Source organism: Pan paniscus, chromosome 1 (assembly GCF_029289425.2).
Source record: "Pan paniscus chromosome 1, NHGRI_mPanPan1-v2.0_pri, whole genome shotgun sequence".
Lineage (NCBI taxonomy): Eukaryota > Metazoa > Chordata > Mammalia > Primates > Hominidae > Pan > Pan paniscus.
Window position 1 is genome coordinate 189,202,552 of NC_073249.2, and position 26,623 is coordinate 189,229,174.

At 52.0% G+C, this 26,623-nt stretch overlaps 1 protein-coding gene across 1 annotated transcript; it reads left to right on the forward strand.

The window, feature by feature from the left end:
• Nucleotides 1-1,818: 1,818 nt before the first annotated feature.
• On the forward strand, nucleotides 1,819-25,344 carry RSPO1 (R-spondin 1). The gene is made up of 7 exons (XM_003815486.4): nucleotides 1,819-2,193; nucleotides 4,408-4,474; nucleotides 6,812-7,193; nucleotides 20,037-20,228; nucleotides 22,367-22,516; nucleotides 22,808-22,996; nucleotides 23,780-25,344. Exons 3-7 carry the CDS (start codon nucleotides 7,100-7,102, stop codon nucleotides 23,944-23,946), a joined length of 792 nt encoding a protein of 263 aa, XP_003815534.1. The 5' UTR covers nucleotides 1,819-2,193; nucleotides 4,408-4,474; nucleotides 6,812-7,099; the 3' UTR covers nucleotides 23,947-25,344.
• Nucleotides 25,345-26,623: the final 1,279 nt, after the last annotated feature.

A 26,623-nucleotide genomic window follows, 5' to 3' on the forward strand; every position in this document is an offset into this window, starting at 1 on the left:
TTTAGAGCAACACAGCTTTCCCAGGGAAACAACTCATTTGGCATAACCTGAACTGGGCTGGCCACTTGCAGGCTGTGTGTCTCTGAGCAATTGACTTGGCGTCTCTGAGGATCAGAATTTACATTTATGGGAAAAAAGGAAAAAAGAAAGGAACTACAATAGTTGCGAAATTAGGTAACAGAATATATATGCAAAACACAGTGCTTGGCATACATTAGGTGCACAAGAAACATTCTTTCTTATTCACCCATTATTGTCACATGGTTCTAATTCGTTATCTTCTGTGACCCAGGTGGCTTTCTTCCCTTTCTCACTCATTCCTGAGCCTAGTAACGAGGCCCCCCAACTTCCACAGACTTTTCCCCAGGCAGGAAACCCGAGCCCACTGCCTGGCCTAGGACAGCTTCTAGGGCTGTGTGGTTTGTGTTATTTCTTCTCTTTTCTCTCTCTCTCCCTCTTTTTTTTCCTAAATGCAACAAAATAAAACCAAACAAAAAGCCCAATGCCTGGCGTGGCTTGTCAGAGAGTTATGCAAGTGTGTAAAAAAATAAAATAAAATAAACATTGAGTTTTCGGCATTTGGGGCTGTTTGATTAGACACGGAGCAGAGCCAAGGGCCGGTTAGACGCAGGGAAGGCTCAGGGCAGAGGGGAGAGAGGAGGGACTTGAGTGGGGGTTGGAGGTTGGAGGGGGCCCCTGGACCAACTCGGAAATGACTGTTTGCCTCCTGCAAACTTGGCAATGCTCTGGCTGAATGAACCCAGACACTGGGCATTTCGGACCCAACTGCTCCACTTTCTCTGGCTATCCACCATCCCTGTTCCCTGGCCATTGGGACACTCTAGGGGTCATTACATCCATCCTCCTGTCATTGTAAACGACCCTGTGCCCTTAACTCAATAGTCAGGGCTCCCCCCTTCTCTCCTAAGAGGGAGATTCCACAGCCTGTCTTGATTACTCACCCCCCCTACACACACACACAATCAGTACATCTTTTCTGCTCTAGCTTAACTCCCACTAACTACAGTTTTAGCCCATTTTCCTTTCCCAATCTGAAGTGAAGCTGGAGAACAGCTGTTTGTCACTCTAAGAAGTGAGTCTCCTTCCCTCCCTTCTTCAGGCTTGACTTCAACATCATCTGGGTCACTGCAGGTATCTGTAGCCGTTCAAGCCTCATTCCACAAACATGTATGGGGTTCCCACCATTAACCAGAAGTTTGTAGCCTTCATTTCATTGAACCCTCAGAACAGATGAAACCTTGCGATTCAGAGAGGTTCAGTAACCTAGGCATGACCACACAGCTGGTAAGTGATAGAGCCAGACATGAATCTAAGTGTTATTGTATGATCTCCCTCACTCTCACCTACCAGCTGCCTCTGGAGGTGTCCTCACCTCGGTGCCCAGGATCTGATAGCCTTGATATTTCTTCTGAACTGGGAAGATGCACAGAAGATTTGACCCTGAAGGGGGAGAGGGTGTGGTCAGGACCACCAGGCTCTGTGGAGCCTGTTCCTTGTCACTTTCCAGGTTCCTGATGGGGAAACTGGGGTTTTCATGAGGGTCTCCGGCCGCGTTCTGACGCCAAGATGAGCGGAGTTGTTGCGGGTTCTCTGGCTGCGTGGAATCCCCGGGGCGCGGGGAGGGGCAGGGGACAAAAGCAGAAGGTCTGCCCCAGGGTCCCGGGGACTTGTCCCTCCGCCAGCCCCGCGCTCGGAGCGCAGAGCGCCAGCTTCGGGCAAGGACGTGTGGACTCCCGGGCCGGCGCTCCAGTCCATTTTTTCTTGCGGATCCCTGGAAGGGGGGCCGGCTCGCGGGGGGGACTGCGAAGGGGGGGATTCCCTCCCTCGTGCTCGCAGAGGACTGGCCCCTCTCCGGGCTGGGAGCTCCGGCCGAGCGGAGGCGCGACGGAGAGCACCAGCGCAGGGCAGAGAGCCCGGAGCGACCGGCCAGAGTAGGGCATCCGCTTGGGTGCTGCGGAGAGCGAGGGCAGCTCCGAGCCGCCCCGGAGGACCGATGCGCCGGGTGGGGCGCTGGCCCCGAGGGCGTGAGCCGTCCGCAGATTGAGCAACTTGGGAACGGGCGGGCGGAGCGCAGGCGAGCCGGGCGCCCAGGACAGTCCCGCAGCGGGCGGGTGAGCGGGCCGCGCCCTCGCCCCTCCCGGGCCTGCCCCCGTCGCGACTGGCAGCACGAAGGTGAGTCCCCTCGTAGCTGCCCCATCCTTCTCCCCAGCGCCCCCTTCCCCGGGAGCTGGGGCGCGGCGGGCCCTCCCGTCGGGGCTGGTTCGAGCTGGGTGCGTGGGGGGAGACAGAAAGGAAGGGGAGTCTGATCGCTCTCCGGTCGGCGATCAGGACAGGGCACCTCCTGCACCCTTCCTGCAAGTCTGCCGCCCCCGTCGGCCCTCAATCCAGCAGGCAGCCTCTTCCCCTCGAACTCCCCTCCATCCCGCAGCCCCGGGTGATCGTCCTCACTCGCAGTCCTGAATTCCCCAAGTCCACCAGCCCTGTTTATACCCCGCCTCCAATCCAGAAGTTCTTGATCCTGGGGCTCATTGGCTCGGATTCCCCCAAGTCCCACGGTCTCTGGTGACCCCCACCCCAGTCCGCAGCCTGGGCCTGGGTTCGACGTGGCAGGCGGCATGCGCTGCGGCCCCCGGTGCGCAGCGAAGTGGCGCGGCTCCCTGGCCCTCGGGGTCTGGCGCTCAGGAACCGATGGTATCGCTTAGTTGGGGAGAGGTGGGGGCTATGTTCGCCCGGGACTCCCTGGAGGGCCGGGACAGACTTGGGGTGAGTGTGCTTGGGGGCAGGAGTTTTCTTGTGAAACTGGCCTCTCAGACGTGGACAGCTCTCTTGGCTCTTGAGGGCCAGCCAGGGGAACCTCAGGTCCGCGTCTCCCTCGGCACCTGTCGGGGCCTCTGCGGGATGGTGGGGGAGGGAAGAAGAATGTGCGCGCTTGCGGGGGTGATGGAGGGGTGAAGAAGCCATCCTCTGCTGCCCTTGCTTTTGGCGGGGGGGGCACGGCCCCAGCACCTGGCTTGGCTCCGACAGACAGGCTAATCCCGACAGGTCGGACAGGCACATACTTTGTCCCGCCCCCCGCCCGCAATTCTTCTGCCCCCGCCTGCCAGCCTGCTGGGCGGCCAAAACTCTCCAGCCTGTAGCCCGGCCCGGGGAGGGCTAATGCGAAATTATCTAGATAGTTTACATTTTTGGGTCTGTATCGGGCCCCTGATGGAGTACCACTTTATTCTGACGGTATTGCAGGCAAGAAGGTGAAAGTGATTCCAGCCCCCTCCCGGGGCTGAGTTCCTGCCCTCAGCTCCACCTCCAGCTGTGTCCCCCTCCCCAACCTGTATACTCCCCTCCGAGGCCCGTGTGGCCTCTCGCTTTGGTCTCCCTTCTCAGCTCTGCCTCTGCCACCAGCCCCGTCCGCACTTTGCAGGTCCACTCCCCAAGCTGGGTTGTGCCCCACACTCAGCAGCTCCCAGCGGGTTGCCCCGCCCTCCCCACACCCAGTCCTGGGTAGCAAACCTGAGGGCTGGTCCCTAACTGGGTCCGTAACCCCTGGGACACTTAACCACTCAGGGCCAGGTCTCTTCCCCTGTAAAATGGAAATAATTCTACCTTCCTCCTTCCATTGTGAGGAGTAAACGAAGACCTGGCACATGGCAGGTGGAGGGAGGCATCTAACAAGTGTGAATCCCTCACCCCCACAGTGGCAGAGAGAAATGCCCTTTCTTACCCCCACCAATAACCTGAGGCACTGCCAGCAGTCCCCATTCTATCTGTGTAGAGTGAGCCTCAAAAACATAAACTGCCAGTGCCATATAGCCCATGGCTCAAAGGAAATCAGACAGAGGACTCTAAAAGAAATGAGGCAGCCTGCTTAAAAGGGAGTCGTCAGCTCATATCTCCTCTCTCAGCCCTAGTCCATGCTGTCCGTGTCTGCAAGAGTGCCTGCCTGTGTGTGCGCATATGGGGGTCAGGGACTAGATGCAGGAATGTGGAGCCGCTGAGGCAGGGACCTGTGGCCCTCTGGGGCTTGGTGCTGCAGGGTTCCTAGTCCAAGACCTGTCCAGCATTTCAAATCAGATTTCATGTAAGATCCTGGATTTTCCACTCCTCTTTTAGAAAATCAGAAGATCTTTCAACAATCAGTCAGAGCTGAACGGCATATGCTCCCTTTAGATGGGGCATTTACCCTCCAGTTTACCCCCTCCACATCCAGCTTCAATCGTATATGTCATTTGTACCCCCTGGTATAGAGGAACTCTTAGCCCCTTTACAGGGTTGATTCTATATGTACCTTTTCAAAAAGTGCTTGCAACTCTTCCCATCCCAGAGGTGAGGGAGGCCAGTGTCACTTGCTTCAGTGAAATTTACATCTGGATCCTCCTTACGATTTTCCAGCTGAGATTGTGGTTTCCTGGTGATTCAGGTGGGAGTGGGCCAGAAGATCACCGCTGGCAAGGACTGGGTGAGTGTGGCAGGGGTCAGCTGAAAACTAGGACCTGGGAGGATTGAGAAGGAATTTAGAGGGAGAGGAGAGGGAGGAAAAAGAAGGGAGCTAATATTTGCTGAGCACTCACCCTCAATTGCCAGGCACCATGACAGGTCGGCACAAGGAATGCAGAGATGCATAGGGGACATTTTGTGCCCCAAAAAACCCCAGGGATATTGATCATGCAGTGAGTCCAAAGTCTTTCAGATCCAGGGTTAACACCAAGTTCGTCTAATGCAGTGTTTGTCAACTGTAAGGACTCATGGAACAGATCTACCAGGGATTCTCAGACCTTAGTTTGAGAAACGCTGCAATTAAAGGCAAATCCTATCACTCTGAGTGATCGCTTTGGTGTCGAGGCAATCAACCATAAAGATAAATGCAAATATGGAAATTGCATAACAGTACTCAGTATTAAGGTTAGTATCCAGATGATACAGAACATGTTCATATTGCCTTTTGAATGATTATTAGAATGTAGACACAAAGTGAAGCTTTGGTCATAACAAATACAGCAAATATTATTGAGTCATCACTGTGTGCCAGCACCATTCTAAGCAGTTTTGTGTATTAACTCATTTAAGTTATAAACAACAATAACCTTCATGCAGATAAGAAAACAGGCTCAGACCAGCTAAGCAAGGTAACACAGCTAATAAGTAGCAGAACCAATATTCAAATCCAGGCAGTCTGACTCTGAAGTTTATGCCCGTGACTATCATGCTGTACAGCCAGCCTCTGAGACTACAGACTTGGGCCAGAAGACCCCAGTTTGATAAACTCAACTGGACATCTATAATTTGTGGGTGAGAGAATTGTGTAGTGGGGGCTGGGGAGGATAGAAAGGCTTTGGTAAATCAGGCAGGGAGTACTGGAGGGGCGTGCAGGGGTTGGCAGCTGACGGGCATTTGGGGGTGGCTGGGGGCATCTCCTCTGGCTCGGGCCACAGCACCAGGTGGGATCCATCAGCCTCATGTAAACACTTCTCACAGGCAGCTTAACCACTTGAGTGTGTCTGGCCTTCAAAGCCAGCGGGAGAGGCCAAGGAGGGAGGTACTGAACTCCCTTAGGGGATAATGATTTATCTCCCGTGCAGGTGGGCTCTGCTGGGGCCTCCCTGACAGGCGAGGGGGTGGACTGGCACTGAAGAGCCTAGAGGGGAAAGGATTAGGACAGGGGGTGGGAGGGGCACCTCCACTCCAGCACCTCAGATTTCTCATTCCTGAGCCTGAACTCTCTGACTCTCAGCTAGCCTGTGACATAGTCATGCTTGTCCCCATTTTATAGATGTGAAACAGGTTCAGTGAGGCTACATGACTTGTTCAAAGGCATCTAGCCACTGGAGGGGAAGGTGATGGCTCCCTGGCATCTACAGAGACTCTGTGCTATTGGCCTGCATGCTCTGTTGTGGTGTGGGTGTGTGTGGGGGAGTGTGGGGTGTGCGTGGGCAGGCTGCTGCTGTGGAAGAACCTTGAGAGCATCAGAGCATGTGTGTGATCCCGTGACGGGGAAGCAGGGTTTTCATTCTCACTCCCAGGTTGGGCTCAGATGTCCAACTTCCCAGACACATCTGATCAGGGGAGGGACCGGCTCCCCTGCCCCCATCACCCCAGCCGGCCAGCGGGTCCAGAGACCTGGCTCTCGCTGGGCTGGGGGATTATCCCCATTCTCTGTGTCTCTGGCCAGGGCGGGCATTGCTGCCTCTTTTATCCTCTCACAAAGGCCAGGCCCGCCGGGCCTGCTGTGTCAGAGTTTCTGTGGCCGGGGGAAGCCTTACTTCCTTTTCTCCCGCCAAGCCCAGAGGGCCACGCAGAGTCTGCCAGCTTGCCGGGGGCCACTGCTCTAGCTCCAGGACAGGTGAAAGGCACATGGGTGACTCAGCCCCGGGAAGAAAAGGCTGAGGGGTCACTCATACAAGGACAGAGAGAGAGAGAGAGCTCCTCTTCAAGAGACAGGATACTACTGCAGCATGAGGTCTGTAGGGTAGACTTAAGGAAGGACTTCCAGTTAGAGCTGGACAACATGAAGCAGGGGTGGGACCAGCTGGCTCCCGTTATTGAGAAATCATCAGTGATCCACAAGTTTGGTTTGAATGTCTGCCATATTCTGGCTACACAGGTTGCCGGCTCCGGTCCCAGGTTAGGGAATTCTGTAAGACAGGAAAAGGAGCAGATTTCTTCTAGAAAGGTGCTAGGTAGGTAACTTGTAATGTCCAAACATTTTGAGCTCCCAGTCTTCTGGGTAGGGCAGGAGGCATAAGTGGGAGTGTTCATGGTACTACAGAATTAACCCTTCTTTCTCCTTCCCTGACAGGTTGGTTTTTGGAGTAGTCCCTGCTGACGTGACAAAAAGATCTCTCATATGATATTCCGAGGTATCTTTGAGGAAGTCTGTCTTTGAGGACCTCCCTTTGAGCTGATGGAGAACTGGGCTCCCCACACCCTCTCTGTCCCCAGCTGAGATTATGGTGGATTTGGGCTACGGCCCAGGCCTGGGCCTCCTGCTGCTGACCCAGCCCCAGAGGTGTTAGCAAGAGCCGTGTGCTATCCACCCTCCCCGAGACCACCCCTCCGACCAGGGGCCTGGAGCTGGCGCGTGACTATGCGGCTTGGGCTGTGTGTGGTGGCCCTGGTTCTGAGCTGGACGCACCTCACCATCAGCAGCGGGGGGATCAAGGGGAAAAGGCAGAGGCGGAGTGAGTAATGGAGCATGGTGGGCCACAGCTGGCCTTGGGAATGGGAGGGGGCCACCCAGGAACTAGGGGTCTTCAGGAGTTTTATTCCATGATGACCCTTGCAGAGTTCCACTCTATCTATTATAGCTTTGTAGATCACTCAGTAGATGATCCTGTTTGTGGATTATTCAATTGGTGGATTAATTTGCTGAGATTACCCACTCTGTAGATGACTCACTTTGTCTGTTTTCCCCTTTGTAGACTCTGCTTTCTAGATTAACCCCTCTCTTGTGAGGATCTAGTTTGTGGATTATGCCTTTGTGGATTATGTGCTTTGACATAACACCAGCTTTGTGTGGTATCCATGGAGATGCTTCCCCAATCCCCCTGCCCTGGGGCTCCTTTTTTGGCTAAAGTGCAGCCATCAACCCTTTTGGGTTAGGAGCTCTGCACAACTTAGCACTGGGTAACAGGGCTTCCCCTGCCCAGATCATAGGGCAGGAACAGTGGAGTAGGGAGGGTCAGGAGACTGTCCACTGCTGTGGCTTTTAAACCATGCCTAGTGGGATTCAGGGAGCTACAGTGGCATCGAAGGGGAGACAAGCAGGCAGGGGTCTGGCCCGACCACGCTTCAAACCAGAGCAGTCTCACTTTTCCCTGCTTTTGGTAATGAGCATCCACATAAGAAGTCGTTGGAAGAGAGGGTTCTCATAGCTTAAAAAGAAAACCAAAATCCTATCATTGTACAGATGCTAAGAAAGGGGAAGAAACAGGTCTAAGGAGATACAGTTGATGTTGGAACCCAGGTCTCCCAATGCCTGTGGGCCCAGTCTTCTTGAAAGCCGAATTTGATGGAGGTCAAGGGTAATCTGTCCCTAGCCCCTTGATAGGCACTCCTCAGCCTCTGCTTAAGGTCTCCAGTGATGGGGCCCTAGTGCTGTAGGGGTGGCCACTGTGTGTGAGGGGCCCACACGAGGGAGATGGTGGGGGACTCCAGAGTCCCAAGTCCTCATCTGTCTTTTGACATCCCGCATGAGAAGATGCCACACCCACAGGCAGGAGATCTTCCTGAAGTCTAGCCCAGCTCCCTCTTGCTTCATGTTTCCCTGCAGACGGAGGTCCCCCAGTGAAGGCTGGAAAGCAGTGGGGTTTTGCTGGGGCTCCACGGGAGCAGCCAAGGCCAGGACTCAGCCCAGGGAGAGAAGCTCAGAGAATTGGTGAAGCTGAAAATCCCTGGCTTAACAAACAATTAGAGACGGTTAGGTTTAATCAGCAGCAAGGCCTTGATTTTCCTCCCTTCTCATCTGTTGTGGCCAGTATTTTGGACTCCATGGGCCAGATGCGGTTTAGCGGTTTATAATCAGTCTCCTCTATTTCCGAAATGAGAGAGAGAGAGAGAGAGAGAGAGAGAGAATGGGAGGAACCATTCACATTCATGCAATGTGTACATGTGCTTAACGCTGACCCTCACCCATGCAGAGCCTCATGCCTGGCTAAACCAGAGGTCACAGGACCTGAGTTCAAGTCTGTTGTATTAAAAAGGAAAGGAAGTACTAGACTTGGCATCAGAAAGGGCCTGGTCCTAGCGATGGCGAATCTCCTGCAGCAATTTTGACGTGCTTGCTCGCTTTTCATATGGCCACATCTAACAGCCGTGGCAGCACATGAGCCAGTTTTTATTACCAAGTGATGTGAGTAACAGACATCCTTGATGGTAAGAGGCAAGGGTGGGGAGAGGTGTGGAGACAGGCTCAGGGGTGCAGGGAGGGATGAAGGTTGTGCTGTTTGTCAATACTTGTTATGTAATAGCCATAGTCATCGCAATCAGGAAGCTGAAATGTAATGTATAGGAGGATAGTAAGGCTTACATGAGATAATAGGTATATATATATAGTTTTGTTTTGTTTTGTTTTGTTTTGAGATGGAGTCTTGCTCTGTCACCCAGGCTGGAGTGCTGTGGCACGATCTTGGCTTACTGCAACCTCCGCCTCCCGGGTTCAAGTGATTCTCCTGCCTCAGCCTCCCAAGTAGCTGGGATTACAGGCATGTGTCACCATGTCTGGCTAATTTTTGTATTTTTAGTAGAGACAAAGTTTTGTCATGTTGGCCAGGCTGGTCTTGAACTCTTGACCTCAGGTGATCCACCCACCTCAATAGATATATATTTTTAACACCTTTGTAAAACATCAAGTTCTGTGTAGACTCTGGGTGCAAATCATTGTTATATAAACAATGTGTAGACCATTTTGCCTTACTGATTCTGGGGGAGTAGGGAAGGGAAGAAGGAAGACCAAGACACCCGTGTGTGCCTGGCCTCTCGATAAGACAAGCGTGGAATGGCACTGGGTGGACCTCGGGGCAGGGGTAGGTGTGCTGTGTATGAGCCTCAGGGTTGTTGACTCTGGCTGACAGTCCTCGGCTGCAGGGTAGGAGGGCCACCAGAAGCCACTCAATCTAAATCTCATTCTGAGCTATTATACACTAGTTTTGAAGCCATGTCTGATTTCGGAGTCTGAGTGATGGTCTGCCTGCATGGAGCGAGAAAAGTTGAGCAAAGAACTTCTCTTTAGCTGTGAGTGGTGAAGTCCCCTTGAAGTTCCCCTCCTCCACTCATTGAGGACCCTGCCCCTCCCTGAACTCCTGTTCACTAAGCCCCTTGTCTTCTTGCTAGCCCTCACCCCTGATCTGGGGTCCCTGCACCTTCCTGAGCCCTCATTCCCACTCATCCCTCACACTGAGTAATGCTCCTTCCTGAACCCCTTCTCCTCTCTGATTCTTGGGCCCCCTCTCTCAGTCCTGCCTCCCAGGAAGCCTTCATTCCTTCATTGAGCCCTGACTTCTCCAGAAGCCAGGAGCCCCCTTTGTGCCTCTTCTCACTGCCCCATCCTCCATCCGGAGCCTCTACCCCTGCTGCACTGACAGCCTTACAGTCCCTCATCCCTCACTGAATCCCCATTCCTTCCTTGGGTCATTCTGCAAATGTTCATTGAGATCCTGCAAGCTGGCCCTGATCGCAGAGATGAATCTCGAGGAGCCCGCAAGCGAGTGGGGGAAGACAGAATGTCAATCCAGTTCGGGAATGCTGCACAGGAGAAAACCCGAGGGCATGGACAGCCCCAGGGAGTTGGGAGGAGGCATAGAGTGTTCTTTTAGGAAGTGGGGTGCAGCTAGGAGTAGCTGGGGAAATGAATTATCAAGGGGGTTCTGGGGAGCCCTAGGATTTCCACTGGAGAAGCTGTGCTCATATCTTTTCTGTTGGAAAGAAGTGTTTTGCCGCTAAACAAGCCATCCAGAACCTACTGGGATTGAGCAAGGAAGCTGTCTGGGGCTGAGGGGAGGGTCTGGGGAGAAGATGCTGCAGGGTAGAGGTCGGGTTATTAAGCTCTTCTCACCTGCCAGGCTGAGGAGTTTGGACTTGGCCTGACTCCAGCTACAGTGGGTGAGGAGCCACTGAGGCTTTCATCAAGGAGCCCAGAGCCCAGCTGCATAGAGGGTGGGGGAGGTGGCTTGAGGCGGGAAGCAAACAGCCCAGGTAAAAAAAAAGTGAGGATCTAAACTAAGCTCATAGTTGAGCTGAAGAATCCTGGGTCTGCCTTGGCATGGTGGCTCACGCCTGTAATCCCAGCACTTTGGGAGGCTGAGGCGGGCGATCACCTGAGGTCAGGAGTTCAAGACCAGCCTGCCCAACATGGCGAAAGCTTGTCTCTACTAAAAATACAAAAATTAGCCAGGAGTGGTGATGTGCACCTGTAGTCCTGGCTACTTGGGAGGCTGAGGCAGGAGAATCGCTTGTACCTGGGAGGCGGAGGTTGCAGTGAACTGAGATTGTGCCACTACACTCCAGCTTGGGTGACAGAGCAAGACTCTGTTTCCAAAAAAAAAAAGAATCCTGGGCCTACCAGCGGGACGTGCCCAGGGCTTGCTGAATGTGAAGGTCCCAGGAAGCCACAGGGATAGATCCACCTCCTGGGACAGCGTGTGGCCTGAGAGGGGCCCTGGCCTACTCACTTCCTCAGTCTCCTGGCTGAGGCCCCACTACCTATCCTCCTACCCTCGCCAACTGAACTCAGGTCTCTCTTACCAAACCCATTTCCTCCAAGACTAGATTCCAGCCCAAAACCAAGATTATCACTCTCTGGGTCATGGTGAGTTCTCTCCACCCACCACTGTCCCTAACCCATCCCACCTGAGTCCCTCATCCATGTTCCATCCTGGTCCCTCCACTGTAGTGAATTTTCATTAAGATCCATCCATACACCACCCCTCATCTCAAGCCTCTGTCTCATTCACCATATCCTCAACCTTATACCCTTGTGGAGCCTTATCCTTTACTGAGCTCCCATTCAGAAATGATGGGCTCTGCCTGCCAAAGCTCTTTCTAGTGAGAGAAAAAGACATGTTAGCAGATAATAACAATATAAGGTGACGTTCACCATGACAGATTCAAGTACTAGGGGTGTGGGAACACAGAGAAATACTCCATTGAGACTTTGCAGGGAGGTGAGATCAGGAAGACTTCCTGGAGGAGGTGACTTTAGTTCTGAGGCTTGAGGGAGTTGGTCAGGCTCAAGAGGAGGTGGAGAGTGTTCTGGGCAGAAGGACCAACTTGAACAAAAGCACACAGGTGTGAGATAGTGCGAATGTCCAGAGAAACACAAATGGTTTGATATTGCTTAGGAGTGGTGCTGAGGGGTAAGGTGGATGGGATGGGCCCACAAAAGCTTTTAAGGTCAGGCAAGGAGCTGGGTCTTAATTCTGTAGGTGATAGGGAGCTATTGATAGATAATAGGATGGGGTGTAAAACCATCAGATTTTTAGTTTAAGAAAGATTCCTGGGGATGAAGAAATTGGGAACTGGAAGAAGTGAAGCCCCTAGAGGGGAGGGGCAGTGATCCAGAAACATTCTTCAAGGGGTGTGGGGCTGAGCTGCCCTGGAGCAGTGCCTCATCATAGCCACAGCAACTTAAAAGGGCTTTGCGTAGGATGAAGGAGACTAGAAGAGGGGGAATTGAGGGCACAGCCTTGCTCTGCCAGCTCATCGAAGTGGGCTGGAGAGCAGGGTGCTTGCGAGCTGAGGGAGGTGGGGTTGGGGGGGATGGTGGTTTGTGGGGAGGGCAGAGCTGGGGGTGCTGAAGAAGTCAGGAAGGAGGCTCCCTCCCCCACAAGCACCCCTCGCCCTCGCTGAGTCCACCCGGCCTCCTCAGCCAGGCTTACAGCCCTGCAAGGCCGCTTGCCCTGCACACCCCCCATAACAGGCAGCAGCAGGAGGGAAATTTCTTGCTTTTGTTCCTTCTTTTCTTTTAGAGAGAGGGTCTTGATCTCGCTATGTTGCCAAGGCTGGTCTCAAACTCCTGGGCTCAAGATATCCTCCTGCCTCAGCCTCCTGAGTAGCTGGGACTACAGCATGTGCCACTGTGCCCAGCTAGAGGAGAGCTTTCTAAACTACCAACCCAATGATGCCCTTCCATTGGTTGCTTTCTTCACCAAGAGAATATATAAAGCTCGACCAGACTTGGTGGCTCACGCCTGTAATCCCAGAACTTTGGGAGGCCGATGTGGGCAGATCACGAGGTCAGGAGTTTAAGACCAACCTGGCCAACATGGTGAAACCCCAACTCTACTAAAGATACAAAAAAATCAGCTGGGCGTGGTGGTGCATGCCTGTAATCCCAGCTACTCGGGAGGCTGAGGCAGGAGAATCGCTTGAACCCAGGAGGCGGAGGTTGCAGTGAGCCAAGATTGCGCCATTGCACTCCAGCCTGGCCAACAGGGTGAGACACCATTTCAAAAAAAAAAAAAAGAGAGAGAGAGAGAATATATAAAGCTCTATGTTCTTTTTTTTTTCCTTTTGAGGTGGGGTCTTGCTATGTTGCCCAAGCTGGTCTGCAACTCCTAGGCTCAAGGGATCCTGCCTCAGCCTCCCAAGTAGCTAGAATTACAGGCACGTGCTATATAAAGCCCTATTTTCCATGCCATGGTCGATCCAGGATATTCAGTGCCTCAGAGGCTTTTCACTGGCTGTTCCTCCTGTGTGGAACACCCTCCTCCCCTAGGCTTCTGGGTCAGGGAGTGCCCTCTGCCTCTCTACATCCAGATATGTAACCAGCCCTGCCTCCCTCGTCCCGGGTGGGCCTTTGTGGCTATACCTCCACGTTCCAGCTCCTAGTAGCCCTAAGCACCTGTGAGGTGTGCAGTAAATAGCTGTGAAATAAATGAGACTTGGTTTTCCTGCTCTGAATCATTATGCATTTCCCCCAAATATGAATCGTCTTCCTTGGACCCTTCCTTCAAGGGCACATTCTTAATGTCGAGCCCCCTCTCCTCTCCCCGCATCCCCTCACAGCCTCTCTGAGCTGAGAACATCCTGTGCTTCCTGTCCCCCTTGATAAACATCCCTTTCCTTATTGAACTGACCCTGCCTGTCACTGAGCCCCCATTCCTCTTCTGAGCCCCCAAACCCTCATGGAGCTCAGCTACCTGATCCCCTGGTCCCTCCTCCTAACCAAGGCCAGCTTCAGCATCTGAGCCCTGTGTCTTGATGCTCCCATTTCCTCGTGTCCTCGGGTCTCTACTCCATCAATGTCCCCCGCCTCTGAGTCTTGTAATCACATTCCCCATCCCTAGCCATGCTTTCCCCTTCTCTGTCTGTGATCTCTGATTTTCTCTGTCACCCTCCTGGCTTTATCTCCACTCCTTCCCTTCCACTCACTCCGAAGCCCACTGTGGTTTGGCTCTCATCTCCACCTCTCCACCAAAACTGCCCTTCTCAAGGTCACCTAATCAATGATCACTGAGAGTCAAGTCTTGTAGATTTGTTTCAGAGCTCACTGGCCTTGCCTCCTCCCAGCCCTGGTCCTTGGAGATCTCTCCCTTTTCAACCTTATTCCTGGCACCTCTGTCTCTCAGTCTCCTCCCAGCTATCCAAGGATCCTTCTCTACTTCTTTCCCAAGCCCCCCTTCCTCTTGCCTAGCTGTTGAATGCAGGTGTTGCCTGAGGCACCATCCAGGCTCTTCTGTTCCCACAGATCTAACTATCAGGTTCTTTTTTTTTTTGAGTCAGGGTCTTGCCCTGTCATCCAGGCTGGAAAGCAGTGGCTCAATCTTAGCTCACTGCAGCCTCGAAATCCTGGACTCAGTCAATCCTCCAGCCTCAGCTGGATTACAGGCACAAGCCACCATGCCAGCCAACAGCCAACTTCTTGAAAGAGGGGGCGCTATTTCCTCTCTCTACTTCCTGACCTTCCTTTCACTGCCGAACAACTGCCTCCTGCTGTCCACCCCACCACTCCACCGAAACTACACTTACCAGGTCGCCACCACCAGGTTGGGCTCACATGACATCTCAGAAGCAATTGTCGTGTTGATGCCTCCCTCTTCTGAGTCTACTCTTCTCTGCGCTCCCATGACACTATATACTTCTCAGTGTCCCCTGCCTGTCTGTTGGCTCCTCCTCTGCCTCTGAGTGGACTAAAGACTTTTCCGTCCTTCTCTTCAATGTCCAGTTCCTCTTCTCACTCTCCAGACCCACTCTTCTTGCCACCTCATGGACTGGCATGCCTTTGATGACTGTTCGATGTTAAGAACTCCACCTCTTCTTAGCCAAGCATGGTGGCATGTGACCGTAGTTGTAGCTACTCAGGAGGCTGAAGCAGGAGGATCACCTGAGCCCAGGAGTTTGAGGCTTCAATGAGCTACGTTTGTGACACTGCAGTCTAGCCTGGGCAACACAGTGAGATCTCATCTCTTAAAAAAAAAAAAAAAAACTCTTAAAAAAAAAAAAGAAAAAAGAAAAAAGAACTCAGCGTCTCAATCTCCAGCCAAAATAGTTCTCTTGAGTTCCAGACCCATGTGTTCAATTGCCTAATAGACATCATTCCCTGGATGTTCCACAGGAACCGCAAACTCAACATGTCTAATACTTAGCTACTCATCATTTTCCCGCCCGAACCCCCTCCTCCTCCTGTGGTCCCTCTCCCGGGGAAGGGCTGTTACACAAGCCCAGCATCTCGAGGTCACCTTGCCCCTGCCCCTCACCCCCTCTTGTTGAATGCATCGCCCTGTCTTGTTGACCCTGCCCCCTGACCATCTCACGTGTGTCTACTCCCTCCCCTCTCCTTGGCTCAGCCCAGCTCTCCTGGACTGGAGTTCTAGCCTGGGAGTCTTCCTGTCTCCACTCATGCCCTCGGAAAATCCATTCTCCACTCTACGGAGTGATCTTTCTAAAATAGAATCCTGACTGTGTCTCTTGTTGTAAACCTCCCACTGATTCCTTCTGACCTTCAGGATAGGGTGTGAATTCCTTCATCCAGGCTTAAGACCCTTCCTCATCCAGCCCCTGCTTCCCTCTCCAACTTCCCGCCTCATCACTCGCTCCAGGCTCCCACCATGCTGACCTGATTCCAGATTCCCTTCCCCGGGTGTGCCACATTTTCTCTGCGGTGCCATTGATGGCGCTGAAGAAAAATGCACACTGGGACTTGCTGCTAGTGGAATGGAAGGTGGGCAGCAGATCTGAAAGGGCGCCTTTTGCAAACCTGTTCTTAAGACAGGTGATAATGAAGGATAAATGAGTATGGCAGCATCGCTTGAGAGGGCTGCAAATGGGATGCCGGGATCACAGCCATTACTGAAACTAAGGCAGAAACCTAGAGGGCGCATTCATGTCAACAATGAATTAAATCAAAACAGTGAGTCATAGACAATTTAATATCTTTGAAGTGGAAGTGGTGCCTAAAATCTATAATGACTCGTGAATTTGTAACACAGCTGAATAAAGACCCAGAATAGAAAAATAATCCGAAGGACTCCCTCATAACTCCGCATTTGGAGTATTTTTGCTCATACAATGATTATACCAATAAGAACGATCATGATTTTTATTTTTATCTTATATTATTATTATTATTATTATTATTATTATTTTGAGACAGAGTCTCGCTCATCACCTAGACTGGAGTGCAGAGGTGATCTTGGCTCACTGCAGCCTCTGCCTCCTGGGTTCAAGCGATTCTTATGCCTCAGCCTCCTGAGGAGCTGGTATTACAGGTGCATGCCACCACGGCCAGCTAATTTTTGTATTTTTAGTACAGGTGGAGTTTCACCATATTGGCCAGGCTGGTCTCGAACTCCTCACCTCAGCTTCCCAAAGTTCTGGGATTACAAGTGTGAGCCATCTTGGCCAGTCTATTATTATTTTTTGTAATAGAGACAGGGTCTCCCTATGTTGCCCAGGCTGGTCTTGAACTCCTGCGCTGCAGCGATCTGCCCGCCTCAGCCTCCCGAAGTGCTGGGATTACAGGCATGAGCCACCACACCCAGCCCATAAATTTCATTTTCCAAAAATATATAGTCTAACCACACTTTTAGTTTCCATGCCACCTCATATTGTCCTACCCTGGGCTCCCTATACTTTGTCTGCTCTGCCTGAAACACATACTGGCTGAGAAATTTTGTTCAAGTAATTTACCTTTCCATTCCCTCATCTATAAAAATGTGCATAATAGGCCAAGAGGGGTGGCTCACGCCTGTAATCTCAGCACTTTGGGAGGCCCAGGCGGGTGGATCACCTGAGGTCCAGAGTTCGAGACCAGCCTGACCAACATGGTGAAACCCCATATCTACTAAAAATACAAAAAATTAGCCAGGCATGGTGGCAGGTGCCTGTAATCCCAGCTACTCGGGAAGCTGAGGCAGGAGAATTGCTTGAACCTGGGAGGCAGAGATTGCAGTGAGCCGAGATTGTGCCACTGCACTCCAGCCTGGGTGACTGAGTGAGACTGTCTCAAAAGAAAAAAAAAAAAGGATAATATATTTTAAAAAAATAACAATAGTACCTACCTCATTGGTTGTTGTAAGGATTAAATGAGTTAATACTTGTCAAGCACTGAGAACATTGCCTGCCACAGAGTAAGTGCTCAACATTTAGTAACACACTGCCGCCATTGTGGTTGTTACTGTGTTATTGTGATGGTTTGGTGTTTGTTATCATCTTCCTTCCTTCGGTTGCTCTCCTTCCTAACTCCTCCATGTTCTCCTGTTCTGAAACCAGGAATGATTCCTGCAGCATAGACTCACTCCAGCAGTTGTCCGGAGTGGACATCCTCATCTCCCCTTTTCAGGGAAGCACACGACATCCAGGATTTTGCCCAGCTTCCCAGACTGGGAATCTGGCTCTGGGTCCTGATGACTCTGAAGCCTGAGCTCTGGGTCCACTACCCTGCACCACCTCCCACCATCTCTATTCTGATTTTCCCAGCTGTCTGCCTTCTGCCTGTATCTGCAGCTCCTCTCTCCCTGGCTCTTTTGTTTGTTTGTTTTGTTTTGTCTTTTGAGACAGTCTTGCTCTGTCATCCAGGCTGGAGTGCAGTGGCACGATCTCAGCTCACTGCAGACTCTGCCTCCCAGGTTCAAGTGATTCTCCTGCCTCAGCCACCTGAGTAGCTGGGATTACAGGTGCCCACCACCACATCCAGCTAATTTTGTGTATCTTTAGTACAGATGGGGTTTTGCCATGTCAGCCAGGCTGGTCTTGAACTCCTGACCTCAGGTGATCCACCCATCTCAGCCTCCCAAAGTGCTGGGATTCTAGGCCTGAGCTACTGCACCCGGCCGCTGCCTGGCTCTTGTTGCCCTTCTTGATCAAGTTCAAGTTCCTTAGCATGATACAAAGACAGGATACCTTACCTTTCACCACTCCACTCCCATTCCCATCTCCACTCCATGTAACTACTTTCCTTCCTCTCCTTCCCTCTCAACTCGCTTCTCTTGCCATGGGCTTCTTTTCATGTCTGGCCCCACAGCTCACCCACGCCCCAGGCCGAACATCTGGGAATCACCCCAGGCTCCTCCCCATGCCTCTTTCCTCTCTGCCTGTTAGCCACGATGGCCTACTGGTTGCATTTCCTAAGCATCTCTCAAATCTGTCTTTTTTCCCTCTATCCCTGTGGAACATAATTTTGAGACTTTCTCACTTTTCTCACCTGGATGATCTAGTCAGCTTCCTCCCAAACAGTTCTTCCATCTCTGGTCTCCACCCTGGCTACCAGAGAAAATTTCCCAACATGTAAATTGGGCCAGGTCTCATCCCTGCTTAATATGTTCTAATGGTTCCCTGATGTCTAAACAGTCTGAGAAGGTCCCGAAACAAGTGTTCTGTGGCCAAAATGCTTGGGAAATGCAGTTCACTCTGTCCCCTCCTCAGAGAGTCACTGTGCACAGGAGAGTAATAAAGCTTCCATTAGGCCTGCAGTAAAGAAATCTGTTTAGATTTGTTTGACCCACTGGTTCCTGGACTTACATGACACAGTAGCCTTTCTCCACATTCTCCTATTCATAGTTGGGGGAATCAAGTTGTAAGGAATACTTTTTGGGAAATGCCATCTGGCAGGCTCAAGTTCAAGTTCCTTAGCATGATATAAAGATAGAAAACCTTATCTTTCACCACTCCCCTCCCATTCCCATCTCCACCCCAAGTTATCTGCAATTCCGCCTTTCCCTAGTTTTACACCTCTGTGGTCCTGCTCCCTGAGTGCCCTTAATTCTACTTCCTAAAGGACAAATCTGTACAAATTATCTAAGACTTGTCCCCAGTGACACCTCCTTTGTGGCTTGTTTCCCTCCTTCTTTTGGGTCCACTATTGCTTGGCCTTGTGGCTGTCAGCATTCACCTATTTGTGGGTCTGTCTGCTCCACTGAAAGATCAGTTCCTCTACAGAGTGGCTTATATGCCTCTGTCCCCAGGGCTCACACTGCGCAAGGTCCATGGAAGGGCCTCCATGAGGATTAAACAAGTAAGTGAGATCAAAGATCTTAGACTCAATGCTGGGATGGAAAACCATGAAGCCTCAAAAGATGGTTCTCTTTTTTTTTTTTTTTTTTTGAGAGAGAGTCTTGCTCTGTCATCCAGGCTGGAGTGCAATGGCACAATCTCAGCTCACTGCAAACTCCGCCTCCCAGGTTCAAACGATTATTCTCCTGTCTCAGCCTCTCAAGTAGCTGGGATTACAGGCATGCACCACCATGCCTGGCTAATTTTTGTAATTTTAGTAGAGACGGGGTTTCACCATGTTGGCCAGGCTGGTCTCAAACTCCTGACTTCAGGTGATCCGCCCGCCTTGGCCTCCCAAAGTGCTAGGATTACAGGCGTGAGTCACCGCGCCCGACTTCAAAGGATGGTTCTGAGCCAGGGTTTCTCAACCTCAGTGTCATTAACATTTTGGACCAAATGATTCTTTGCTGTGCCCGATGCATTGTAGGATGATTAGCAGCATCCCTGGTCTCTACCCACTTGATGCCACTAACAACCCCTTTCCCCAGGTGTGATCATCAAAAAGGTTTCTAGGCATTGTCAAATGTCCCCTGGGGAGCAAAATCATCCCTGGTTGAGACCCCTGTTCTAGGCATAGATTATTCCAATTGTCTTTGTGTTTCTGGGTAGGTGGTCCTTTTCTATTTCACTGTTTATCCCTCTTGCCCTTAAAACTTTCTCAGAAATTTAAGAAACCCTCCTTCTATACCTAAGGCTGACTGTTTTGTGCTCTGGGGAGAGTGGATAAATTCCAGGAAGGCTGCAGCTTGGGTTGCTTCTCTGGGGATGGTGGAGCCAGCCTAGAGAGTGAACTCGTGTCGTGTCTGGAGCTAGGGAGGCACATGGGTCAGCATCTGTGCTAGCTCTCTGGAGAAAAGCTACTGGGAAAGTGTATAAAGTAGCCTTGCAGAGAGCTGCCAGCCTGGCCGGTGCTTTCTGAGAAGCATATTCCTTCTGTGGAAGGAAACATTGATCTATTCACTTCCCATCCTTGTCAGAATCTGGATAGGTGAGGTTCTCTCCACAGCCGCCTTCTCATGCCTGCTCCACCTTTGCAGTCAGTGCCGAGGGGAGCCAGGCCTGTGCCAAAGGCTGTGAGCTCTGCTCTGAAGTCAACGGCTGCCTCAAGTGCTCACCCAAGCTGTTCATCCTGCTAGAGAGGAACGACATCCGCCAGGTGGGCGTCTGCTTGCCGTCCTGCCCACCTGGATACTTCGACGCCCGCAACCCCGACATGAACAAGTGCATCAGTGAGTGTGGGCAGGGCTGTCGGGGGCAGGGGGCACTAGAAGCTCTGGACTGGGGGAGAGTGCTTTGAACCATTGGTGGCTGGCAAGAGGAGCAGAGGGGGCTCTGAGGAGAGGAGATGAGGCTCCGATTCAAGTATCCAGCCGCACACTTCCACCTTGGTGTGTAAATATCAGAACCCTGTCTCCTCCCTTCGCACCTGCCCCTACCTGTATTCCCAGAGGTCACCCTCCATGTCCCAACCTGTCACCCAAGCCACAGCCCTGAGTGCCAACCTCTCCCACCCCATCCATCCAATCACCAAAGCCTGCCTGTCATCTCCTGTCTGTCCACACTGCCACTGTCCTCCCCAGGCTCCCAGCACCTTGCTCCGGGATCATTGCAATAGCCTGTTCATCTGTCCTCCAGCCTTCATCTGGTTCCCTGAAACCCATCTTCTGCACTGCAGCCAGAAAGACGCTTCTGAGACACACACCCTACCCCATCACACTTCTGAGACACACAACCTATCTCATCACACTTCTGAGACACAGAACCTATCCCTATCCCATCACATTTCTGAGACACACAACCTATCCCATCACACTTCTGCTTAAAAGCCACTGCTAGCTCCACATGGGCTGCAGGGGAATCCAAGCCCAGGCAGCCTGCTCTTCCACTCTCTTCTCTCCCTGGTCTTCTGACTCCTCATTTCCACAACAGCTACAGCTCCACATGCTCCAAGGCACACGCTGCCATATCTCCATCCTTTCTCTGTAGATGCAGCTGTGATGTGCTGGGGGACACGTGTGAACACACTCGGGGGACAATGCCAGTGCCCCCACCACTTGTTCAGTGCCTTGCCATTTAGAGTGCATTTGTAGGTCTCATATCAGTTGAGCCTCACAACAACACTGGGAGGGAGACAGGACACAATCGATGGTGCCCTTTTCAGGGCTGACAACATTCAGGCCCGGAGGGTAAATGACTGGTCCAAGACTAGACTGGGTTCTGAGCTCAACTCTGCTACTTCTTCATTGTGTGACCTTGAGCACGTCTCAACCCCTCAATGTCTCATCTTTAAGAGTTTTTACCCCCTAGGGTTGTTGTGAGACATGCATGTAAAGCCCTTAGTGTCTGGCACTCAATGAATGGTAGCTGCTATTGTTCTTATTTTTGTTCTTATTTGACTGGCAACCAAACCCAGGAATCAGAGCACCAGGGAGGGAAGGAAGGAAGGAAGGAAGGAGAGAGGTGAGGCTGAGATAAGCCTGGAGGATGGTGGGAGTTTGTGAGGACAGAGGTGGGACCCTGGGAGCTACCCTCTTGGTCCTCATGGTCCTTAAAGTCGGGAGCTCCTGGCTACACCAGCTCCTAGGAAACTGGCAGCATGGGCTTCAGGTGGCAGAGCCTGGGAGGAAGTCAGCCCCGCCTGCACTCTGGGAAGGAGAGATTGTGAAAGACCCTGCCTGCTTCCAACCAAGCCCTGGAAGACCCACCCTGCCCCCATTCCCCCAGAGGAGAGAACTGGCAGCAGGGAATCAGGGAGGGACCCAGGAGTCCTACCAAGGTTGTTGCTGGAACTCAGCCTTGCAGAGGCAGAGGAATTTGCCCTGGGATGGCTTCCCCCTCCTCCATGCTGATTCTTTCTGCCAGGCAGGAGGAGAACCACAGTTTGGGACATTGCAGATGCCCAGCAATGAGGGAAGAAGAGATCATGCAGCCACTCTCTGGGGGGCCATTCTGTCCCTCAGTTCAACTCTGTTTAGGGTGGCCCTCTGGATGCTGTGAGATTCTGAAACACTCCTGTCCCATCCCCACCAAGCCCAGAGGGCCCCACCCTCCGCCTCTGAAACTGCTCTCTTGAGCCTCACCTTGGGCTGCAGGGACTGAGACTGGGTTCATGATCGAGTTGGCTGATGGTGGCAAGAGTCCCAGCCAGCCTTCAGGAGCAACCGCTTCAGCTTCTTCTTCCCTGGCCTGCCACTGCCCTTCCTTTCCCTTTCCTCCCAAGATTCCTCTGCAGTAACTGCAGCTCTAGGCCAGGGTCCTGCCCTCCATGTAGGTGTGTGTGGACGGAAGGGAGGGTATTGGGGCTGGGTATGAGGGGAAACATTCTCACCAGGCTGGGCCAGAAGCCCCCAATCTGTCCTCTCCTCAGAATGCAAGATCGAGCACTGTGAGGCCTGCTTCAGCCATAACTTCTGCACCAAGTGTAAGGAGGGCTTGTACCTGCACAAGGGCCGCTGCTATCCAGCTTGTCCCGAGGGCTCCTCAGCTGCCAATGGCACCATGGAGTGCAGTAGTCCTGGTAAGCCATGGCAGGCACTGTGGGCAGAGGGTCCAGGACCCCAGAAGGAGGGGCCGGGTAAGGGTCTGGCCAGAGAGCGGGTGGGCTGGGGCACTGTGCAGGGAGAGCTTACCCTACCACTCCTTTCTGAGTCTCCAAGGGCTTTTCTGCCCTCTGGACTAAAGATACCTGCAGCCTCAGGTCCAGGCAGAAGGAAGGTGGGAGATGCTCCCCTGGGCTATTCTGGGCCAGAAGAGGAGACATGATCCCCTCCTCCTTGTCCTTCTCTCCCTTCCCTTCTCTTCCTGCCAGCGCAATGTGAAATGAGCGAGTGGTCTCCGTGGGGGCCCTGCTCCAAGAAGAAGAAGCTCTGTGGTTTCCGGAGGGGCTCCGAGGAGCGGACACGCAGGGTGCTACATGCCCCTGTGGGGGACCATGCTGCCTGCTCTGACACCAAGGAGACCCGGAGGTGCACAGTGAGGAGAGTGCCGTGTCCTGAGGGTGAGCTGCAGCCTCTGCCTCCTTGGGGTCGGGGCTCAGGCACCAGCCATGACAGGTCCTGCCACCTCTGCTTCCTGCCCACGGCTCAGGAAGAAGCTTCAGGGCAAGGCCAGATGGGGCACCCACAACTCAAGACCTCATGCTGTCCAATCCAGATGCCATGTCCTGGCAGAGAACAGGGCCTCAGAACTCTGCATAGTGGAAGCTGGAAGCTTCTGTGGTCAACATCCTTCCGGTTCCCCCATTTCTTCTGAGCTAGTGGATGTTCATACTAGAAGGCCCCTCGGAGGCCGGATGGGTGGGTGAAAAGGGGCACTAAGACCCAGAGAGGTGTAGTGATTCCACCAAAGTCACACAGCCTGCAGTTGGCAAGGGGGTGGCTGCTGCTCTTGCCTGGCCCCAGAGGTGGCTGGTGGCGGATAGGGGATGGGGGCAGTCCTGCCTGTTCTGAGAGTTGCACTGAATACCTGGGAAGTGCTCTTGGTCCATTGGGATCCAAGGTCTGAGGAACCCATGAGGAAGAGGATGATGTCTTGTGTGCCTTGAGGGTTGGGGAGTGAAAGGGCTCTTGGGCTGCCTCCCAGTACTCAAGCCTCGGGGTCCTCTGAAGTGGCTGCTGTCAGAGGAGGTCACGATGACCCAACTACCTAGAGGCAGCATCTCCAGCCTCCTCCCTGCCTCCCCCTTCCGGCTTCCTCACACTCCCCTCCTAGGGCCTGTGGCCATGCCCAGGGCCTCCCTGCACATCCTTTGTTGATTCTTCCTGCTGTTTGGTTGTTTCAGGGCAGAAGAGGAGGAAGGGAGGCCAGGGCCGGCGGGAGAATGCCAACAGGAACCTGGCCAGGAAGGAGAGCAAGGAGGCGGGTGCTGGCTCTCGAAGACGCAAGGGGCAGCAACAGCAGCAGCAGCAAGGGACAGTGGGGCCACTCACATCTGCAGGGCCCGCCTAGGGACACTGTCCAGCCTCCAGGCCCATGCAGAAAGAGTTCAGTGCTACTCTGTGTGATTCAAGCTTTCGTGAACTGGAACGTCGGGGGCAAAGCATACACACACACTCCAATCCATCCATGCATACATAGACACAAGACACACACGCTCAAACCCCTGTCCACATATACAACCATACATACTTGCACATGTGTGTTCATGTACACACACAGACACAGACACCACACACACACACACACACACACACACACACACGAGGCCACCAGAAGACACTTCCATCCCTCGGGCCCAGCAGTACACACTTGGTTTCCAGAGCTCCCAGTGGACATGTCAGAGACAACACTTCCCAGCATCTGAGACCAAACTGCAGAGGGGAGCCTTCTGGAGAAGCTGCTGGGATCGGACCAGCCACTGTGGCAGATGGGAGCCAAGCTTGAGGACTGCTGGTGACCTGGGAAGAAACCTTCTTCCCACCCTGTTCAGCACTCCCAGCTGTGTGACTTTATCGTTGGAGAGTATTGTTACCCTTCCAGGATACATATCAGGGTTAACCTGACTTTGAAAACTGCTTAAAGGTTTATTTCAAATTAAAACAAAAAAATCAACGACAGCAGTAGACACAGGCACCACATTCCTTTGCAGTGTGTGAGGGTTTGGTGAGGTATGCGTAGGAGCAAGAAGGGACAGGGAATTTCAAGAGACCCCAAATAGCCTGCTCAGTAGAGGGTCATGCAGACAAGGAAGAAAACTTAGGGGCTGCTCTGATGGTGGTAAACAGGCTGTCTATATCCTTGTTACTCAGAGCATGGCCCGGCAGCAGTGTTGTCACAGGGCAGCTTGTTAGGAATGAGAATCTCAGGTCTCATTCCAGACCTGAGCCAGAGTCTAAATTTTAAGATTCCTGATGATTGGCATGTTATCCAAATGTGAGAAGTGCTGCTGTAATTCCCCTTAAAGGATGGGAGAAAGGGCCCCGGCCATCTTGCAGCAGGAGGGATTCTGGTCAGCTATAAAGGAGGACTTTCCATCTGGGAGAGGCAGAATCTATATACTGAAGGGCTAGTGGCACTGCCAGGGGAAGGGAGTGCGTAGGCTTCCAGTGATGGTTGGGGACAATCCTGCCCAAAGGCAGGGCAGTGGATGGAATAACTCCTTGTGGCATTCTGAAGTGTGTGCCAGGCTCTGGACTAGGTGCTAGGTTTCCAGGGAGGAGCCAAACACGGGCCTTGCTCTTGTGGAGCTTAGAGGTTGGTGGGGAAGAAGATAGGCATGCACCAAGGAATCGTACAAACACATATATAACTACAAAAGGATGGTGCCAAGGGCAGGCGACCACTGGCATCTATGCTTAGCTATGAAAGTGAATAAAACAGAATAAAAATAAAATACTTTCTCTCAGGGAGGTGTCTCAGAGGATGTGATATTTGAGCCTAACTCTGAAGGATGGGTAGAAGGATTTAAGACAGACTGCTGCTGTCCAATAGAAATATGTGAGCCACATATTTAATTTAACATTTTTGGGCCGGGCGCGGTGGCTCATGCCTGTAACCCTAGCACTTTGGGAGGCTGAGGTGGGCAGATCACGAGGTCAGGAGTTCAAGACCAGCCTGACCAACGTGGTGAAACCCCGTCTCTACTAAAAATACAAAAATCAGCCGGGTGTGGTGGTGTGCACCTGTAATCCCAGCTACTCGGAGGCTGAGGCAGGAGAATCACTTGAACCTGGGAGGTGGAGGTTGCAGTGAGCCGAGATCACACCACTGCACTCCAGCCTGGGCAAAAGAGTGAGACTCTCAAAAAAAAAAAAAAAAAAATGCCAGGCAGGGTGGCTCACGCCTGTAATCCCAACACTTTGGGAGGCAAAGACAGGAGGATCACTTGAGCCCAGGAGTTTGAGACCAGCCTGGTGTGCAAAACAAAATTAAGTAATAAAAAAAGAAAATGTTTTTCTAGTAGCCACAGTATAAAAAGGAATGAGGTGAAATTAATTTTAATTACATCTGTTATTTAACCATATATATGCAAAGTATTATCTTTTTTTTTTCCTCATAGAGATGAGGTCTCACTATGTTGCCCAGTCTGGTCTTGAACCCCTGGGCTGAAGCGATCCTCTTGCCTCGGCTTCCCAAAGTGCTGGGATTATAGGCATGAGCCACTGCTTCTGGCCCCAAAGTATTATCTTTTTAACATGCAATCAAGGTAAAAAAATTATTAGTGAGATCTTTTACCTTTTTAAAACTAAGTGTTCAATGTTCCATGTGTATTTTTACACTCACAGCATATCTTAATTTGGATGCTAAATTTTCAGCAGAAATACCTGATCTGTAATTACATGGCATAAAAACTAAAGTTGAAAAAGAAGATACACATACCCAAGTTGTTTTGAGAATACTTACCAGTTTTTCTGTAACTGAATGATGTATGTTTTTAAATTTTAAATTTAGCCAATTAAAATTAAATAACATTAGCAATTCAGTTCTTCAGTTGCACTAGCCATATTTCAAGTGCTCAATAACCACATGTGGCGAGCGGCTACCATGTTGGACAGCACAGTTCTACAGACATGCATATGCAATTGTCCTATGACAGAAAATAGTTTGGCCAAGGAACTGAAAGAAAGCCAGTATAGCTGGAAGGTCTCGAGGGCAAATGAGTTAAGATGATTCTAGAAAGATTGCC

Bases quoted from the DNA above. Each gene is read 5' to 3' on its own strand.
- RSPO1 (XM_003815486.4), top strand. From the start codon at position 7,100: ATGCGGCTTGGGCTGTGTGTGGTGGCCCTGGTTCTGAGCTGGACGCAC. The intron at 7,194-20,036 runs GTGAGTAATGGA...CCACCTTTGCAG, and splicing joins GGGGAAAAGGCAGAGGCGGA to TCAGTGCCGAGGGGAGCCAG. The intron at 22,997-23,779 runs GTGAGCTGCAGC...TGGTTGTTTCAG, and splicing joins GAGAGTGCCGTGTCCTGAGG to GGCAGAAGAGGAGGAAGGGA.